Source organism: Pteronotus mesoamericanus, unplaced genomic scaffold, assembly GCF_021234165.1.
Source record: "Pteronotus mesoamericanus isolate MK-2021 breed Mesoamerican mustached bat unplaced genomic scaffold, CSHL_Meso_final contig_2, whole genome shotgun sequence".
Classification (NCBI taxonomy): Eukaryota; Metazoa; Chordata; class Mammalia; order Chiroptera; family Mormoopidae; genus Pteronotus; species Pteronotus mesoamericanus.
The window spans coordinates 26,103,919-26,124,880 of record NW_026555084.1 but is presented as its reverse complement, the minus strand read 5'-3'; the positions used below and the strand labels follow the sequence as shown (position 1 = coordinate 26,124,880).

Below are 20,962 nucleotides of genomic sequence, written 5' to 3'. Positions count from 1 at the left end.
TGGGCGTCCTCGTCTGTGAAACGGGCAAAGAGCACCTCCCCGGCGGGGCTGCCACGGAGATGCTCACTGGGACACCGAGGACAGAGCAATGAGCGGGCCTTTCTTGTCCCGCTGGACACCTACGCTGGGATGTGTCTGAGGCCCCAGGGCCGGCCCGTGGGAGAGCCAGGCTAGAAGGATGGGCCGGGCTGCTGAGCTGGGTCAAAGTTCCCTTCCCCGGCCTGCAGCTGCCTCGTCACAAGTGGGAGAGCAGCCCCTGGCTGCTCGGTGACAGTGGGGCTGGGGCCGGGGTTCTTACCTGGCCTCTGCCGTGAGACCAGGGTTTCCAGTCAGGGCTTGGCTGCCTATAGACCAGCTAGCAAAGAATGAGAGAATAGATTTGCATTGTTTTAAGCCACTAAGTCATTTGTTACAGCAGCAACAGGCAACTAATACAGGGAGTCAGCTTTCTTCATCTGTAAAACGGGGATAATATCCATGCCATGTAGCATTTGTGGGGTTCAGTGAGATACATTCTGTAAGGTGCTCAGCGTCTCCCCAGGCATACAGTTGGTGCACATTAAATGCCAACTCTCGTTGTAATTGGATACCCCAGAGGCTTGGGCTGGGCTGCTGGCCTCAGTGGGTGGCGGCCTCCCACGTGCTCCGCACGGCTGGCAGACCTTTGCTCCGTGACCCTGATGCGGGTCTGGCTCTTGGGCTGTGTGCCCTCGTGTATGGTTTGCTTGAGTGACTTGACCACTCACCATTCTCAGTGGGAACTTGATCCCTCCTGGGGTTTAACCGTTTGGTGGACGCACCCCCCAGGGCCGGCCCTGAGTGCTGGGGCCGGCGGGGGCAGTGGTCGGCCTCAGGCCAGCCTTAAGTGGGGCGGAGGGTGGCCTGCTCCCTGACCTGCCCGGGCCCACGTCTGTGCCCTGGCTGGGGATACGGCCGCCCCAGGCGGACCTCTGTGGCCCTGCTTAACCAGGGGACCCGAAGGCCCAGTCCTCACCTTGTGGCACCTTCCAGCGCGTCGTCCCCACCACGCAGCACTCTGGCCCCTGGTTTATTTCCCCCTTGGCACTTGTCATCTGACATAGATATTTACTTGGGAATTACTTTTTACTGACTGTTTCTTCCAACCCCACTTGGTTTAGCTCCACGAGGGCAGGGAGTTTGTTTTCTCCACTGCAAAATGGGGACAGTACCCATGCCACATAGCATATCTACTGTGCCATTCCCTGAGATTGGGCCGGTGATGGCTGTAAAATAGGTACTCGGTAAATATTGGTTGAGTGAGTCAGTAAGTATGTTCCTCTGATTACGAAAGCAACATTTATGAACAGTGTGTTACCATCGAAGGACCATCCCAACAGGAGTACTGCGTGTTTCCTCTGGCTCTCTGTCCGTATAAACCGTTCAGATGGATGCCTGTCGAACTCTGAGCCCTGCTAGTAGCCATGCTTACTAGCTCGGGGGAGGGGTGGGATCAGTCGGAGGGGTAGGGCTAAGGAGATTTCAGCTTTACGTGTAATGTTGAAAATTTTTTTTATTAACAGAATGTAGTCCCACGTTAGTTTTGTACTTAAAATTATATTTTAACTATATAAGCTCAAAATCATCAACGTAGCCCCTGCGTATTGTGGGAAAGTTGGGAAATGAAGAAAAAAGTTCAATGTAGCAAAACAGGACCCATGGTTTTCCCTGCAGAGGCCTCCACTTTCGTGACTTGCGTTCTCCCGGGGCCTCCTTCACGCGTCTACAGGTCGGGCTCAGGCTGTTGGTGGGAAGCGTTAGCCTGCGCCTGGGGCCTTGGCTCCTTCTGGGACTCTGGGTTCAGGTGGTGGGGGGCAGGGTCCCCATCTCCTCTGTGGTTCTCACAGTTCCTTCCTCCCGGGCGCAGCAGGTTTGGGAGCTAGGGAAGTGTTTCCATGGAGAATTACAGGCCACATACCCTGAAAGGAGTAGAACCCTCCACGGCCAGAGTATGGGGCACCCTGGGCACTGTCGTGAGCTTACTTAGACCCTCTGCACCCACATGGGGCCCCTGGCCACCGCAGCCAGCCTCCATGGAGGCCACCACGCCTCCGTCATCCTGGCAGTACAAATGGGCCATGTGCGAGGGCCCCGTTTGGCTCCAGGGACAAAAGAGAAGTAGGAGTCAGCTCTGCCCCAGAGGGGGCACCCAGATAAGCCCTCAGTAAACGGGCAAATGTGACCGCATCGCAACATTTAAGCTCAGACCAAAAAGATGAGCAGGTGCTGGAGGAAGAGCCTCCCGAGGAAAGAGCAGAGGCACAAAGTTCTGGAGGCAGGAAAGAAGGGATGCTCCAGGGAATGTGCTGTGCTGGGGGCGGGGGGGTGGGGGAGAGAGGCAATGGCCAGGGAGGCTGACAGGCAGGCGCGGGTGCTTACGCAGGGCCCCCTGGGTGCTGGCAGAGGGTGCGGAGTTTATTCTGAGTTGATAGGAGGCGACTGCAGCGCTGTACACAGCAGTGACATAGTTCATCAGGCCGTCAAAGGTCGCTCTGGGTCGGGGATGGAGGCGGAAGCAGGAGGCCGTCGAGGAGGCCAGGCCATCATCCAGGTGAGAGATGAAGGATTTCTGGGGGTGCAACGAGCAGGTTGCTCCGGGGAATACTTAGGAGGGCAGAGTGACACACAGGATGGGACAGAGCCATGCCACAAGTTAGCTTTTTGTACTCAAGAGGCAGGAGTCAGACGTTCCCAAACAAGCATCATTTTTGCTCAACAAACTGACCTTTTTCCTCTCTGGGACCAGGAGGGCTCCTGCTGCATTAGGGAGGGCTCACGGGAGATGGAGGGACCTGGTGCAGGTGGGAGACAGAGGGCCAGCCTGTCCAGGACTGAAGCCCAGGCCTCCCTGCTGCCCCGGTCACTTTGGGCCAGGCCTCCTGTCCCTTCTCTGCGCCTCAGCGCTGGAAGCCCCGCATCCCGGGGGCAGTGGGGATGTGAGTCTCCTCTGGGCCTCACCCCCTTGCCTTTCTCCGCAGACTCGCCTGCAGGCCGGCGTCGGCTATGGGAACACCCTCAGCTGCATCCGCACTGTGTACAGGAAGGAGAGTGTAAGTGCCCCTCAGGCGGGCGGCTGGAGCTCTACCCACCAGGGCCTCCCACCAAATGGGGCGCAGCCCACCCGGGCCTGGGGACTGAAGCCACAGCCCTCCCACCAGCATGTCGGGTGGAAGGCTGGTTTGTCCTCACTCATCACACTTGGCTCAGTTTTCCCTGATCACCTCACACCATGCCTCAAATAGTGTGTGTTACCCAACCCTAACCTGCCACCTAGTGCGATGTTGTTGCAGGAAAAAAACCAGGTTTGTATAACCTCTCTGGAGAAATTCTGAGGAATTTAGAACCACAGTGTGGAAAGTTACTGCAAAAAACAGGGTGACTCGTCAAGTTTTTCAAAACCTAGTGAGTGAGTGGCCAGTACCATGTGCCCACAGGCTTCCCTTTATCCTGGCGCAGTGGCCGGAGCCGGGCGCTCTGACGTCACACGCCCACAGCTGGCTTGTGCCACAGGTTGCTGAAGACCGTGGGACCTGAGGTTGGTTGGTCTGTCTGTTTTGCAAAGGGGAAAACCTGAATAATATTTTATAGAAGATGCATCAGGGGCCCTTCTTGAGAATTACCATGCACTTTAGGGAGACTTCCTAAAGCCCTTGGTGGGGGATTTAAAATAAACTTTAAAATTTAGGATGATACGGCCTGTTGATTTAAAGCAACGGTCAGGTGTCAGCCACGTGGCAGCCCAAGGCTTTTGCTTGAGTCCCGGGGAACATGGCCCCGTTGCTGACCGGGGACTCGGGAGCCTCCGCCCCCACGCCCAGAGTTCCCCCACGGGCCACGGGCCTCTCGTGTCAGCGTGTTCCAACTGGGATCGGCAGCTTTACAATCGGGGCGAGTCTGCCAGCCTGGCATCAGGCTAATGTGCGCTTCTTCAGTGTCCTGAAAGGCGGCTGTTGATTCTCCCTTGTTGGCACATGTTCCCCACAGTGTCTGCCAGCCAGCGTCCCAGCTCCGGGGTTTCTGTGGGGACCGTGGGTGTCCCTCTGAGACACAGCAGCTTGGGGCTCGGCAATGTCCCAGGTTACCTGAGGAAGAGGCTAAAGCAGGGTGTGTGCGTGTGCTGCTCGCGGTGTGAATAGGCACGGGTGAGGTGCCCTGTCTCTGGCGATTCAGGGTCAGCAGGCTTGCATGTAGCCTGGGGTTTGTGCGGCAGCTCCTGGTGCCTTTCCACCTTTGGCAAGGCACTTATGGTGCTTCCCTGACTCCTCCAAGGGCTTGTGGAATTTTCCGGTGCCACCGCGGCATCTGTGGTGTTCACTGAGAACGCAGCATGGACGGGACCCAGGCCTCGCCCTCAGCACCCCCTCCTCAGGCTCCTCCATCCTGGGTGTGTGCAGAAGCCTCTCTCTGCTGTTCTTCCAAGGGCTCCTCCCTTGAGCTGTTCTTCCAGGAGACATTCATGTTCAGGGGCACCCCTGCGGGGACTGTGGGACCCTTTTCTTAGCCCCTCACCTCAAGCTTAGCACATTAGATATATTTTACACTTTTTATTGATCATTTTGAGAGGCAGAAACACCGATTTGTTGTTCCACTTATTTATGCATTCATTGGTTGATCATTTTTTAAAAGATTTTATTTATATTTTTAGAGAGAGGAAGGGAGGGAGAAAGAGGGAAAGAAATATTGATGTGTGAGAGATACATCAATAAGTCACCTCTCACACACACTCCCAACTGGGAACCTAGCCTGCCACCCAGGCATGTGCCCTGACTAGGAATCGAACTGGCAACCTTTTGGTTTGCAGGCCGTCTCTCCATCCACTGAGCCACACCAGCCAGCGCTGTTGGTTGAGTCTGATACATCCTCTGATTGAGGATCAAACCCACAGCCGTGGTTTACTGGGACAATGCTCTAACCACCTGAGCTCCTCTCAGGGCTCTCAGCACATTGTATGTTAATTTGTCTGTCCAGGTTCACCCTCCCCCACTCTGCCCTGACTGTGAACTTGGTGAAGGCTTTTCTTTCTTACCGTTGTCCCCCAGGGCCTGGCACCTGGCAAGTGCCCAGAGAACGCTTTCGGTGGCGTGGCCAGCGCGGAGGGTGTGTGTGTGATGCTCGGCAAGCCCGCCACCCCGAGGCTCCGCAGGCGCCCCCTCGGCCAAGCCCGGGAGCACTGCCACTGCCGAGCAGACGCTGGTTCCTCCTCAGTGCAGGGATGTTCTCACCACCTGTCTCTCCGTTCACAGCAGCATCCCCTTTGCCCTCTTCCCTGGCATGCTGGTTTATTTGTGTGCCGTCTCCCCACCATCCCGCAGGGCCCAGCTGGCGGGAGGGCAGGGTCTGTGCCCAGGACGGCGAGGGGAACTTGGCCCCTGCCTGCAGTTCTCACACTTCCTCCCCCGGGGTTTCCCCACAGGTGTTTGGCTTCTTCAAGGGCATGTCCTTCCCCCTGGCCAGCATCGCCGTCTACAATTCAGTGGTGTTTGGGGTCTTCAGTAACACGCAGAGGTTCCTCAGCCAGTACCAGAGCAGCGAGCCCGAGGCCAGCCCACCCCACACCCTGTCGAGCCTGCTCCTGGCCAGCATGGTGGCTGGCGTGGTGTCTGTCGGACTGGGCACGCCCGTGGACCTCATCAAGATCCGCCTGCAGATGCAAACACAGCCATTTCGGGAAAGTAAGAGGCCGGGAGGGGCCTGGTATCCGGGCACCTGTGACCCTCACCTGATTTGCCAGATCTGGGGTGTGGTGGTTAACATCCTTCTTACAGAGTGAGGTAGCTACATGGTCATATAGTAATTGTTACTTCATCTAGAGTAGTAACTTTTCATTGGTTAGTATTTACTACATGTTGGGCATCTGCTAAGAGCTCTGCTTGTGTTCTCTTAGTTCATCTTTATAACCACCCTGTGAGGCAGGTGCTACTACTCTTTCCATTTACAGAGAAGAAAACTGAGACTCCCCGAGGTTAAGATACTAATCCAGGGACGCACAGTGAACGACCGGTGAGTGAGGACCAGCTACGTAATTTGCGGCATCCAGTGAGAAATGAAAATGCGGGACCCGTGTTCAAAAGTTATGAAGAATTTTAAAAGGGTAGAGCATTAAGCCAGGCATGGGGGTGCAGGCCTCCAAGACGCACCTGCTCTGTGTACCAGGGAGTGCGGCCGGGGAGGCCCCGCACCTGCACGGGCTGCGGGGCGTGAAGGGGCCGCCCCTCTCCCCGCCCTCGCCACTCCGCCCGCTCCGATGAAAGCTTGGTTTCCGGTTCTGGGGCGCTCTGCGGCCACTCCCGCACCACAGTGCACCTGTCAGTTCCTCCTTGCTGGGAAAGAGGCTGCTGCGTCTTCTCCTGGGAGCGGTTCTGATGAGGCGGGAAGGTGCGGGAAGGCACTTGCTGTGCAGAGTAGAAAGTGCCAGCTTGGAAAGGATGAGCTGGGGGTCTTAGAAGCCAATTTCACTATCTTGGAGTTTGGCTCTTCGCTCTAATTTCTCCCTCTCCTCAGGGAAGGTACTGCCCCTCCCTAGGCCTTGGTTACCTTTTCTGTATAGTGGAAGGGCTGGATCCTTCCTGTCGCCTCAAATAGCTGATCGGGGTTCACTGCTCCCGTGGTTAAGACCCCTCTCCCTGGCCAGCCTTCTGCGTGTGACCCCTGTGTCCACAGAGGCGGGGGCTCAGCGGTGCCCACAGACTGGGCTCCGAGAGCTCGCTCAGGGCCATCCCAGGCCAGCACTTTTCCGGCCACAGCCCAGGGGCCTTGATTCAGCCGAGGACAGGCCTGCGGGTCCTCTGAGCATGAAGCAGAGGCTCCCCCTTTGGGGCATGCGGAAGGCCAGGGCTCTGGCTGCCCGAGGAGGCGGGTCACACCTAATGGGCACCCAGGGCCCAGGCCCCATGTTGCTGTCAGTATCAGGAGAGACACAGGGCAGCAAATGCGCTGGCTCGTGGTGGGGGCGGGGTGATGTTACGGAGCAAAGCCCGTAGGGGCCACCCAGGGATACGTACAGCAAGGGGAGCCCTCCCTCCTTCTACTCGACATATTGAGTAGTGTCTCCATACAGTTTCGTTTGATCAAATGGCCGCGTCTCTGAGAAACATTCGAGGCTTGCTAATCTGGTGCCATCCCAGGGTGAATGCTAAGGTGCAGCGGAACGAAGGGCATTGTGAGCAGGCTTGGACCCCGAGCCGGCCTTCTGCTCTGTCCTGTCTCCTTCAGAAAAGCCTGTGTTACCTCAGGTGCACAGCAAATCTCTCCCTGTGTCTTAAAACTCTTTGGGGACCAGGTGTTGGAAGAGTCTCAGTGATGAGGTGCCTCAGCTCATGGGCACAGCCCTGCCTGCTTCACAGCCTGGGCGCCTTGTTTCTGGAAGTGGAGGGGATGGGGATGGGCATAGAAATAGATGAGAGGGGCGCGCAGCCGGCTTGGACACCTGGGGAGGCGTTTCTCAGGTAGTGCTTCCTTCAGAAAGCCTGGGACATTTGGAGGGAAATTAATTGGTGATTGATGAGCGTTCTTCTCCTCTTCCTCCTCCTCCTCCTTTTAGCAAGAGAAAATAACCACATTTAATGCACACAGATGTATGGGAGCCCACGTGCAGGAGAGATTTAGAGATAGAAAGGAAGCATGGATGTGTATGGAAGACATTCTGGGCCAGGGACGAGGTGAGGTGCCTTGGACACTTCAAAAGGTCATTGCAAGAGGGTAAGACAAGCATGCCTTTAGTAGATAGATGTTTGCCCTGCCCCACTGATAGGTCAAAAGAAGTTTTCTCTGATCGTCTCTTCTGGGCAAGGCCTCTAATGATTGGTGAGCGTTCTTGACAGTGTTTGGGTCCGTCCTCTGCCCTGCCTTCGTCCCCCTGCACCTTTCTGAGGAAGGTGCTAGAACGGTGGCTGACTTTGCAAGCCAAGGCCTGAGCTACGGTGGTCCTGAGGCCAAGTTAGAAGCCCATGGAGACTGGAGGAAGGATGGGAGGCAGCCAGCAAATAGCAGGGCCCAAGAAAGGCCCCAGAGCTGGGTGTGCAGGAGCCTCAGCGTTAGGGAGCTGAGAAGCCACCAGCAGCGGCTGCCACGGTGCCCATAGTGGGCCTGGCACTGTGTCAGGTGTGGAAATTGCATTGTGTCATTTAATATTCACCGTGACAGTGTGAGGTCAGTGGGACTGTCGGCCCTGTTCACGTCCCCATCACACAGCGGTTATGCACCTGCTCTAGGCCGGGCACAGGGCTAGGTGGTAGGGACACGGCGGGGAGCAAACAAATCCACCCTGCCCCTCTCTAGTGCTCTGTCCGCTCCACAGTGGGTGGGAGGGAATGGGCCAGGCTCGCAGCCAGGCTGGGGCTCAGGACGGCTCGGAGCAGCTGGCAGGAGGGGCGGGAGGAGGGCCTGGAGGTCGGGACCGTGCACCTGGCCAGGGCAGTCCTGAGGGCCACCCTGCCTGCCCGCCTTGGGGGTGGCCCTGCTGGGATTCTCCAGAGCTGCCCTTCGAGGGGGTCTGGACTCTTCTCGAGCCTTGCTTCCCGGATAGGCCCGGGGAACAGCGAGAATGTGGGGGCCTAGTGCCCTCCCTGCGCCTCTCCATGGAGGAGACGCTGACCGCGTATCCCAAGGATGGGGTTCCCTGACCCTGCCGTTGACCTCAGGCTGCCAGTTCGTTGCGGTGCCAGACGAGACTGGTTCTCTTAAACACCTCAAGGCAGCAGCAGAGAACGCACACGTGTGTGTTCAGTCCTTCCTGAGGTGCCGGAAACTGGCCTCTGGGAAGCTCAGGGACGGCTCTTAAAAAGCAGCCATGGAGGTTCCCACAGGCAAACAGTTCTCAGCCCCCCAAACTCTAAGTCATTAGCGCCCGACCGCAAGGGCTGAGCTGTCAGTGCAAAGAGGAAGACAGTTTAACCAAGTGGGTGGAGGGAACGTAGAACCAAGATTGGAGGGTCCACCTCCGCTGTGCCCCTCCGCCCTCTGACCTGGGCGAAGCCAGACCTGTCACAGCCCCAGGGGCTGGGGAGCCAGAGTTTCCTGAGCCCTGATCCTGTGCCGGCCACCGTGCTAGGAGCTTGGCGTGTGCTTAATCTCCACAACAACCCAACTCCTAGACAATTAGCCAGGGAGCCTGGGGCACAGAGAGCTTCCTCAGCTGCCTGAGGTCACCACCCTGGAGGGAGATGACCGTGGGCAGGGACCCACGCCGTCTGACTCAGAGCCCGCTGCTGCTGTTTCTGCTTCTGCCCCAAGATTTTGTAGAAGTGGAATTTTGGGCCTTTGCACAAAATCATCATGCGCCAGACCAGCCTCAAACTTTAGGGAGCAATGTGGGCTGGGAGCACATCTCCAAGATGACATTGTTTAGGTAATGGCACAGCTCGTGGGTCCCAAGGGGTGAGTCTGTGTTCTGTGGCTTTGGGCAGCTCCCCTCCGCACGGCCCACTCTCCTCACCTCCCATCCCAGCTGCTTGGGGGAGGGGCGTGGTGACTGCAGGTGCTGAGCCGAGTCAACTGCGGAGGGAGCCGGGGAGGCAGGTGCAGTGTCGCCAGGCCGTGCGTTCTGCCTGGACTCGCTCCAGAACAGGAGGAAGGATGCTGTTTCCTTGTCCTTGTTCCTCAGGAGCCCACCAGGCCTGAGGTAGAAAACGCAAAGGCTCACTAGGACCAGGGAGGTGAAGAAGCGAGCAGTCGTGACTGGCCAGTGAACCCTCTTGCCCTTTTTGAACCCACAGCCCTCCTAGCCTACATTTCCTTTTTCCTCTGAAATGTGGACACAGAACATATTTCACGTTCCACATCACTCTGCTATTGGAGAAGCAGTCGTTCAGGCACGTGTGTCCGCGTGGGTGCTGGGGAGGCAGCTGGGGTCGGGGGGCGCACATGCTGTCTGTGGGGGAAGCTGCACTCCGCTCCTGCTGACTGTTGCTGCCATGTGGCCTGGATCTTCCGATTTTTAAGAGAAGGAAGAAAGCTAGATTTTTCTGTGAGGTCTTTCAATTGGAAATTATTAGATAATTCAATGAAAAACAAAGCCAAACCAACATAATGCTGCGCAGCCCAAAGCGCTACGCGGGCTGCGCAGGGCGAGGCCGGCGCTGGCTGCAAGCTGTGGTCTCCGCTCTGGCTCACGCCCGCTCTGTGTGGTGACTCGGCTGACAGGGGCATTTCCACTGGCCTTGAGCAGGGCTTGTGGGATTGTGGCTTCACCCCAGAATTGCCAGCCCATTTCCTGGGTGGTGACGATGAGCCATGAGACACTATGCCCATGTAGCAAAGCCCGGTGCCAGGAGCCCCTGGCTTCTCCGCTTGGGGATATTCACAGGTGGACTGGAGGTCGAGGTGAGAGCTCAGGCCATCTGGGTGGCAGATTTACAAATATAAAGCCTGGTTGTCTATTAGTGGTGACCCATGGTTGAAAGTGTACGAAATACAGAATGCTGACTATCCAGGGAGGAAACACCCATCTACCCAAAAGCAACCACTATTAACACATAATTGTGTTCCCTTTTTTATACACATAGATTAAATATTTTAGGAGGTTGTACTTGTATAGATAGTTTCATATCCTATTTTTAGCTCAACATTATAACAATTTTTATGTCATTAAAATTGCATATAAATTATTTTAAATAGATGGATAATATTTTTAAAAGATGAGCAATATTTTAAAAAGATGTGCAAATGCACATGCATGCACAAAGACACACAGAGACACACATGCACACCCACACACTGGGAGGGATGACGTTGTGTGGTCAGAATTCGGTTTCTGGAGTTAGGCCACTTGCTTCCAATCTTCTACCGGTGTCAGGAAACTTCGGGCGACTCAGCTAACATGGCCAAGACTCCGTTTACTCATCTGCAAAGCAAACCCAGTGCTTGGCACATTGAAAACATAAAACCAGTGTTAGCTATAATTTAGTAAACTTATTATTTACTTTTGTAGATCCTCATCCTAAGATATATATTTAGCGATTTTTATAGAGAGAGGAAGGGTGAGAGAGAGAAAAACATTGGTGTGAGAAACATGGATCGGCTGCCTCCTGTACGTGCTCCAACCAGGGATCAAACCCACAGCCTAGGGGTGTGCCCTGAGGGGGGATTGAACCCACAGCCTTTTCTGGTGTGCGGGACGACACTCCAACCCACTGAGCCTCCTGACCAGGGCAGTAAACTTATTACCAGTCATCCTAGTGATGAACATTTAGGTTGTTTACAGTTTTTCCTCTTTTAAAAACAGCGATATGATCAGCAAGTGTGTCCATAAAGAATCGCCTTCATTTAGAATTATTTTCCTAAATGTGTGGGCTCTTGGATTCGTGAGTGGGTCAAAGGCTATGGTCATTTTTAAGATTCTTGGTTCCAGCTGTGGAATTGTTCCACAGGGTAATTTTTACCAAATTACCCTGGCAGTTGCTGCAGTTTAGAGGGAATTTCCACGCGGTCTTGGCCACCGCTGCTTCCCCATGGCAGTTCTCCCTCCTGGAACCCCTGCCACCGTGACTGAGGCTTTCTCCTGGGGACCCTGCCACTGGGCAAACAAGAGTTGGCCTGAGTTCAGTCGGCCGTGGCCTTGACAGTAAGGCCTCTGTAAAGAGACCCTCCGTTCAGAGCCACGAGCACCCTTTGCACAGGCCTGCGTCCCTCTGGGTGCCCTGCTGGGCCTGCGCTGGAAGCCCTGGCCCCGCTGCTGCCCGGCCAAGTCACATCCTGGGGACCACGGCCAATGACACTCCTGTTCCCCGACCTGGGAGCTACCAGGTCTGTGTTTTCATGAGTAGCCTAATTAATGTGCAGAGCGGGAAGTCCTCCATACCACCAGAGGGCAGAGTGCGAGGGCTCGAAGGAGCACTCGCATTAACTCTGCTCAGCACCCTAGCGGCTGCACCAGGCCCCGCGGGAGGCGCAGGGCTGACCGGCACACCGGTCCGAATTCACTCATCGACTCATTCATTCACAAGCATCCCCAGAGCACGGCTCTGAGTCAAACACGGCAGGTGAATCAGAGGTATCGGACCCCAGTCCCTGCCTGCAGGGAGCACGCAGTCTGGAGGGAAGTCAGATGTGTAGAGTGAGAAGGGCCCGTGGAAGGCTCTGGAACCATCAGAGCCTGGCTCTGCAGATCAGGAAGTCTCCAGAGAGGAAGTGGCTGTTGAATGGGTCTCTGAATACAGGCTAGGATATAGAGATGGGTTATGGGCTGAGAGAGGTGTTTCAGACCGATGAACTGTGTAGGGAAAGAGTCGGTGGCAGGAAAGGCCGGCACGTGGTGGAATGTGGGCTCCATTAGGTTAGTGCCGATGCTCAGTGTAAGGAGGGGAAGATGCAGGTGAGTGGAGAGTGTGGCTTTCTCCACAGAGGAAGGGTCCAGGTGCTATTTGGCAGGCAGTGAAGCGTCTTGGACCCCAGAACGACCAGAGAAGAGCCGTGGGGTAGGAAGGTAGATCTGGTCTTCAGAAGGTGTGGGAATAGCGGAGGTGCGCCCGTGGATTTGGAGGCTGCTGCCACAGGCCAGGTGAAAGGTCAGGTGTGCCTGATGCACGGCCGTGGATTAGGGAAGGGAGGAGAGTGGCCGACTGAGGAGGCATCGGTGATGGGGAACCAACAGGCCAAGCTGGAGAGAAGAAAGTGTCAAAAATGACCCAGGATTTCAAAGTTGGGTGACCGTTGGGTGGAACCTCCCATGCGGGGAACTGAATGGCAGAGGATGCGTGTGAGACAGCGCTTGGCACAGAGGAGGCCATCAACACGAGCTTGCTGTGGCTGCGTGGGGGCCTGGCCGGCGGGGCGGGCGTGGGCGAGGGTGTGACGAGTTGGGCTGGGCTCTGGGCTCGCGTGGCGTGGGCGGCCTGTGGGACTGGAGGTGCACACAGGGCAGTGACCGACATAGAAGTGACAGCTGAGGTCACAACATTAGGTGCCAATGCCAATGTGAGCCGCAGAGAAGAGGGTGGCCATCGATGAGAAAACAGCACAAGAGTCTGGGAAGGAGCCGAATGCCATCATGGCACCGCCAGCTGGAGCCTGTGCGACGCACACCAACGCACATTCCATGAACAAATCATCTTGACTATGAATAGGCGCGGTCATTCTCTTTATTTTACAGGTGGGGAAACTGAGGCTCAGGCTACATGGCTTGTCTGTGCTCACTCTGCTGCTCCAGGGTGGGCACAGGGTTCTGAGAGGCTCCTGTCCCCAATGTAGCGCAAGAGAGTGAAGAGAGAATTGCTAAAGTTGGGGTGACACTGGGGACAGGGACCAAGGGGTGGAGAAGGAAAAAGGCTTTCTTTTCCAAGTTGGGAGAGGAGAAGGAAAGAAACAATTCGGAGAGAATTTTGAGGGCAAAGAGGAAGGAAATGAGGGAGCAGCCTCAGGAGGCCTGGGTCTCCATGTTCAAGATAATCTGAATAGAATAAGGGGGGCAGGGAAAGCCCAGGATTTGAGGAGGAAAAGGTCCCCAGGCATGTCAAGAGGAGGCCACCTGGGCTGGATGGCCATAGCAGAGACGTGGACCCAGGCAGGTAAGATCACCAACTACACACCGGGACACGGAGCCTGTCTGAGCCCAAGAATCCGCATGCTGACAGATGGAGTGAAACCATTTCTCCCTTTGCCCTGAATCAGAGGAAAACGTCTCTCTGTGAATGTCACCTACTACGTCTCAGAGGCCCTCAATACATCGGCTGCTCTCCTTGGCAACATAGCTTTATTGCTACCATAAACATGTGTGACAGCCAAGTTTGGCCTTAGGGAGGAGCAGCCTTCTGACACAACGGATTGCCCAGGAGTTTCCCAGTGCACAGCAGGAATTACCGATGCCAACTTCCTAAAGGGAAACCCGCATGGGGAGGTGTGGATTAGGGAAGGGAGCATGACAAGGGGCACGAAAAACGGAGACCAGCCAGGACCATACAGCTGGGGCCTTCTTCTCCAGCAGGCTCTGGGCTGCTAATAGGAAGTGAGGGCTGGAGCGATGGCAGCCCAGAAGTGGAAGGAGGAGGTTTGCAGAGACACCAGGCCTTTAGCCATGAAGTTTCAGAGGAGTCCTTGAATTCTGCACAATGTAACTGAGCCTTTTTCAAACTGTGGCCCCCCATAGCTACCAGAGACTAATAAAGGTACACACAACAGAACACACCATTGTGAAGTTGTCCACATTGGTGACATCCATTTGTTCTTTGAATTAATTGGCAAGAGCAAGTATCGTCCTGATTTGTGGACTAGACACCAGCACTGGTAGTTGTTGGCCCCATGTGGGAATTCACTGTCTCCCACAGTAGGCTTGGCAGCAGGCCACCGCTGCCTCAGGCTGGCAGGTCCAGCGCTTCCAGGATCCAGGATCCAGGATCCGGGGTCACAGCAGGACAGGATAATAAAATTAGGAATGATAACTCTTTGCCTCGAGGAAAGAACAGTTGCCCAACATGCATTTTAGTAAAGTAACTTTACCAACACTCTCACTTAGTTTTCGCAAAAGTAAACGAGGTGGACAGGCCACTTTCCCTTCCCCTTTTGTAGATGATGAGGAAACCAAGGCCTCGTGTGGATGAGTCCTTTGCATCACGTCGTACATAAAATCACACCGAGCAGCAAAGCAAATCTCGGCTGTTCCTAATCCAGGTTCTTTCTACTAAACTGTCTGGATACCATGGACCCTTCAGATCATGAGGAAACTGCTGGACGCTTTGGAAACAGGAGCTGGGCAAGAGTTCCCCAGTTCTCACTGGGGAAGTGAACTGAGGAGTCATACCAGCCTTCTCCAACCCAGACCACTGCGGCCACACCCAGCCCGTCTGCTGGAGGAGATGCCTGCCCATGACTGGATGTTCCGTAGCATCTTTTACCAGTGCAGTAGCTGGGTCCATGATTTGGAAGTTTCATTTACTATCTATAGCCTCTGGCACAAGGGCCAGATAGAGCCAGGCTTAGAGAATGAGGAGAACGGTAGGTAGACCGTTGGGAGGCCCCGGTCCTGGGATCTGCCCGATCAGATGCTCAAGTGTTCATTGAATGGATGTTGAATTACATATATGGGACACAGTGTTGGGCAGGCACAAGGCCACAGTGGCCTGGGACACGCCACAGTGTGTGATTCCTGCCACCTGGAAATTCACTAATGGTGGGAAATACCAGTTAAGGGCACAATGGCAGCAATCAGGACAGACCGTAATAGGGGTACAGCCTCTTGCCTCAGCGGGGGGCTTCCAACTTCTTCTAAGAGTCCCTTTTTTATATATAAAACGGGGTCCAACCCATAGAATGGCAGCCATCCTTCCAGCATTTGAGGGTTAAGAAAACCCATATGACAAGAGGCTATTATTAGTAACAATGTTTAATATTAATATTATTATTAGAATATTTAAGTAAATATTTTTGTGTTCCCTACCATAGCACCTATGCACATGAGAAAAAAATGGCCGTAATGTACATGTCAGACATGTTAGGAGTTCTCTCAATCTATATCGTGTTTACGGATTCTGGTGTCAAAGTAACTCCGCGTTTGCCACTTCCATCTGAGGACCAACCCCACCCCCACCCCCACAATCCCTGCGAAGATTTACCCAAGCACAGAATGTGTGGCAAACCTGCACGCCACTGACTGGGGACCAGGAGGGCCTTTTCTGTGGATGGCCGAGTTGTTGAGGATTTTCTGTAAAAGTGACCCCCAATATTCACACATACAGGGGCAGCCTAGTCGTGATTTCCTTTCTGGAGAGTGACCAGGTCCTCGTGTCCCCAAGGGCCAGGCCCTGCTTACCTCGGTAAATCAATGACCAGCCGTGGTGTTTCAGTGACCATTCCTATTTCCAAGGCCACGGTTGATTGAAGAGATGAACAGCGTGTCTAAGAAGGGAAAGGCATGAGACTTCTTCCTGTCTATATGTAAGGGGGGAACAGCGTCATGCTGCGCCGTGGTCCTGGGTTCTGGGAAGAGGAGCGGCAGTGGCACATCTGTGGGGGCCCTGACCTGTGTCTGAGCCGGTTCAGCCCCCTCTGAGGTGGGAGGACCCCTCATCGGTGGTGGCATGGGTGCCTCTTAGGATTGGCCAAACCTGGGAGCCCCTGCCCGCTGCAGAGCCTTCCTCAAAGGGAAGGAGGTTTACCTTCCTGGCCCAGGAAGGGGGCGGCAAAGCACCGGCCCCTGGGGCAGACCAGCACAGCTGGAGCCGCAGCGTGTGGCCTAAGGAGCGGGCCTGCTCTGGACAAGGTCGAGCCTCCGGAGGAGGGGGTCCTTTGGAATTTTGTAGGCCCTCTTCCACTCCAGGGGGAAAATTAGGAACAGAATGGAGACCAATTTCATTGACTTTGGACATTCTGCCAGTCTTGGTATTGGGGCTCGAGTTGATCCTAACTGAATTTGGGAAAACTAAGAAAAACACAGCTTTCTGAGTGTTTGGGGCATATAACCCCTACCTATCATTGTAATAGGTAATAGGCTCTTGATTTAGAGAGCACAGCAAAAAATAGTCTCAACAGTAAACCTCTTGTGATAAGAAACAAGCAAAATTTGGTTCATAATCTCATCCTCACGTAACAAAAAATTCTAATTAGAGAAACTAAATACATTTCACCCTAAAGGAAAATAACTGCCATGTATACTTGCATGTGTACCACGCACCCCTCAAATCCCCAGCCCAAGTCCTAAAGGCTCAGGAACAACAGGCTGAGAGCCGGCGGTTCAGCTCAGCGCAAGCAGAGCACAGCAGGGCCTCGAATGACGTTGTTTTGTTCAATGTCATTCATTTCTTACTAACAGTGATTTAAAAAATCAATTCCTGGCTGGGGCCCCTGTCTGGGTGGAGCGTGCATGTCCTTCCCATGTCTGCGTGAGTTTTCTCTGGGTGCTCAAATTTCCCTCCACATCCCAAAGATGTGTGTGTGAGATGAACTGGCGTGTCAAAAGCGTTCCAGTCTGAGTGCGTGCGTGTGGGTGGCCCTGCCACGCGAGGGCATCCTGTCCAGGGTGGGTCCGGCCACGCCCTGCGCTGCCTGGCAGGATCTGGCTACCTGTGGCCCTGAGCTGGAATGAGCGGGTTGGAAAATAATCCTTGTTCTTGTTTCTGATTACTGTTTCTTAAATGTATGCATAGCTCACATTTATTTTACTGTTTGATATTAGAAGTGTTTTGGTTCTTTATTTAGAAGTTTGGTGGTGTTTTTGTGACCAGAAATATGCCGTAGAACTTAACTTGTGTTTGTATCAATTAGCTTGTGGTAAAAGTGGTTCTTTGTATGTCATTTTGCTTCAAGTCACCGTGTGCAGGAACCTACCTAGGACGTTGAGTGAGGACTCCCGGTGCTAACCCAGCCCCTGGCCTCCCCGCTCTGGGCCCTTGGGCGAACGACACGCAAGGCCATGGATTTCAGTCCATATTTCCAAGAGCTGCATGCCAACCACTTCCCAAGTCAGTTGTCAGGGATCAGCAAAATTTGTTTTTCAAAAACTAAAATTGTCATGCTGCTAGAGCTACCAAGAATCCTAATTCAGTGCTTTTCTGAGTCCAGCTGCTGCGGGCCCTGGCCAGGCCTCCCCGGACCAAGCCTCCCCTGCTGAGCCGTGGGGGAATCTGTGGCCTGAGGAACTGAGAGCAATTTCTGCTGTTTTCTGCTTTGTGGTCTCAGAGGAGTTGTCCTCGCCACTATTGCTAATGCAGATGGTAACCACCATTGCCTAAAAGAAAGATTTGCGCCGCATGAGTGACACATCGATGTCACAGAGTTCTTTTACCTTCAAAAGCAGGAGAAGGTAGGTAGGTTTGGAATCTTTGCTCTGCCTGCGTGGGCTGGGACCAAAACCGTTTGTTTCAAGTATAAGATGTCATTTTCTCAGCAGGATGTGGTGACAGTTGTCAAAACTCGCCCATTGTGCACTTATTAGCTATACCTTTTATTGAAGGTAAATTATACCTTAATTAAAAAACAAAGCAAAACACAAGTATAGGAGGCCAGAGAAGCCTCCTAAGAGTGATCAGTCTTCACGGGCAAAGAGGTGAGGACAGGGAGGAGGTCGTGCCAAGAGCGTATAAGCTCTTCATAATAAGGAAACATTGAACAAACCCCAAGTGAGGAAAATCCTGTTTACAAGGAGGGGGCAGTGCACTCTTAAAAATGTCAGAGTCATAATGAAACAAAGAAAGGCGTGGAAAGGCTCCAGATTAAAGGAAGCTCAAGAGACAGGACAACTAAACTCAATACCGGACTCCGCTGGGTGCGTCCCGGGGAGGGGGAGGAATGCTATAAAAGTCATTATGAGATCAAATGACAATGGGCGTATAGACAGTACTTTAGGTAACAGTATAGTCAGTGTAGGTTATGTAAACTATTAACTGCACTGTGGTATGTAAGACAATACCCCATTCTTAGCGAACACATATTCTGACGTATTTAGGGGTAAAGGGCCATTGTGGATGCAACTCTCCCTGAAATGGTTCAGAAAATAAAATCATATATATATCTGTTATTTGCAAAAGAGTTTCCTTATTGTTTGCCTTGCGGAAAAAAAGCAGTAGAGGTTAGGGTCTTGTTCACAGGGCTGGTTCAAGGTTTGGCAAGTTTTCTTTTTCCAGCGTTGGGACCTCCCACAGGGGGGGCCTTATCTGACACTGCCTGTCAGTCTCTGCCTCCTGAAACCCACGTGCTACCCACCGCTGACCTGTGCAAACATTGACTCCAGGCCAGGTCGTGTTACCTGGAGGCGAGCACAGCCCCAGGCGCTCGCGAGAGCATTTCCTCGTTGCTCACTCTGGAAAGAAAAGGAAACGAATTCGTTGTTAACAGGATCAGTTGGAGGTTGGGCTAGTACTTTTTTCAGTATCCGTACCTCCAAACAAGCAGAATGTTATCAGAGACCCTCCTTCTATCAGTAACTTGTGAAAGCCACATCATTCCCATAGGTGGCTCATGAAATCTCTGACTCCCGGGCTAGATCACTACACTTGGACATGAGCCTGGCCCAGGAAAAGTTTATATGTTGGGACAATTACATCTACTTTGTCTCATGCCAAAATTCCACCGGATGACCCTGGCCGTATCATAGTAGATTTGGGAGAGGAGGCAGTGCCCAGCAAGATCTCAGCGGGTTTCTTTATTTTTTATTTTTTGAAAGATTTTATTTATTTATTTTTAGAGAGGGGAAGGGAGGGAGAAAGCAAGGGAGAGAAACATCAATGTGTGGTTGCTTCTCGAGCGCCCCGCACTGGGGACCTGGCCCACAACCCAGGCATGTGCCCAACTGGGAATCGAATCAGCGATCCTTTGATTCACAGGCTAGTGCTCGATCCACTGAGCCACACCAGCCAGGGCAATATCTCAGTAGGTGTTCAAAGACCACAGTGTCTGATCTTGCCCTGAGTTCAGAGGGCCCTGTACCCCTACCCCCTGCCAAATGGGTCACTTCCTGTGGGACCTGCTGTAGGAGTGAAGGGGACTCAGCCTCCTGCCCACACAGCATGGCTGTGATTACTCTTCCCCTGCCGCCCACAGAAGGAAAATACAGGATTCGTTTGTTCAATCACATTTTCTAGGAAAAGAGAAACCGCCTCGTTGACCTCATCCACTCTGGGATGCGTGGAAGGTTGCACTTGACTCCCAAATCCCCAGTTTGGACTGTGACATCATGAAGCTGAATATTTTGTCCTAACCTTTCCTCTGATAAAGGTAGAACTACTTGGGTGACTTAAAAGTTAACTCTGTAATCAAACTGATCTGCCCTTTTGCCAGCATCTGTAAAACCAAACTGAGGTGGTGTGTACTGGGAATTAAACCCCAGTGGCAAAATGGTCGTGTGGTCACAGGCAAATTTCTTTCCTGGGCATGTCATGCTAGTTCTTCAGGGAGGGAAGAAGTTGAGAATAAGAGTCTGTTCTGTCCGTACGGGCACTGGGAGGTCTCTCTGGCCAGGAGTCAAAGCCGTGCTAAAGGGTCCACAGCAGAAGCGGCGAGTGTCTATGATGGAGAAGCAGGGGAGCTGGTGGAAGGGTTAAATCTGAGAGAGGGTCCCTGCTTGCTGGCTACGCGCACCCCTAGAAGAAGCTACAGACATAGCACCCTGTGATGTGCCCACAGAGACCCAGCAGGTCAGATGAGGGGACAGCGGCCCTGTGTCCCTGGACTTCAAGGGACCAATGACACCGGGGCTGGAGTAAGTCCGTGAGCCCAAGTCCAGCCCGTTAGCTAGAGCATCCTGCGCCTGATTTGTGTTGGTCAACCTGGGTCTTAGAAATAATCTGTGGATAATTTATTGCGCTGCTACAATGTTTCTAGAACCATGCTGAGCACTTTATAGGTATTGCTTGTTTGTATTCATGACAGCCTGTTCTTTTATTTTTTGAACAAACCCTTTTTCAGCCTTAGTGAAGTATAATTGACATACAATATTATGTAAGTTTAAGGTATACAATGTGATGATATACGTGTATATTACAAAATGATTGTCAAGTTCAAGTTAGTTAACACATCCATCACCTCACACAGTTACCATCTTATGGGGTGTATATGGTGAGAACTTTTCAAATCTACGCTCTTAGCAACTTTCAAGTATACAACACAGTACTGGCCTGTGTTCTTTACACACGTAAGGAAACAAAAGCTGGAAAAGGTGACCTACAAAGGACAAACTATTTGTAAGTGGTGGGGCCAGGATTTGGAATTGGGTCCAAATCTCATGTATTATACTTTTTTACCACACTGAACACACACACACACACATACACGCAAGCACACACGCACGCATGCACATGCACTCACGTACACATGCACACACACGCACACAGTGTGCTGGATTCTCGAGTCTCTGCCCCAAGAAGGAGCTTGGTATGGCTTTTCATATTTGAGCCTAGGAGTTCTACAGTCATATCTGCTTAGGAAGACACAGTGATGGTTGGCCAGGGACTCCTGGCCGTTCTAAGGCGACTGGTGCTTTATCACCTGGATGGGACTGTCGCCAGCCTGGCTGTCCACGTTG

The 20,962-nt window shown here is 53.3% G+C and overlaps 1 protein-coding gene across 8 annotated transcripts in view; it reads left to right on the top strand.

Annotated features, from left to right (window-relative positions):
* Nucleotides 1-20,962, top strand: part of SLC25A48 (solute carrier family 25 member 48) — a 40,684-nt gene that overhangs the window by 6,286 nt on the left and 13,436 nt on the right. For 7 of the 8 annotated variants that reach the window (XR_008528713.1, XM_054568424.1, XM_054568419.1 and 4 more), the window contains 2 exons: nucleotides 2,997-3,068; nucleotides 5,432-5,690. Coding sequence is in view for 7 of the 8 variants with exons in the window: in XM_054568424.1 (XP_054424399.1) it covers nucleotides 2,997-3,068; nucleotides 5,432-5,690 (331 nt within the window). In the remaining variant the exon portion in view is untranslated. The remainder of the gene's footprint in view (nucleotides 1-2,996; nucleotides 3,069-5,431; nucleotides 5,691-20,962) is intronic. The other variant, XM_054568420.1, reaches the window with a different exon arrangement.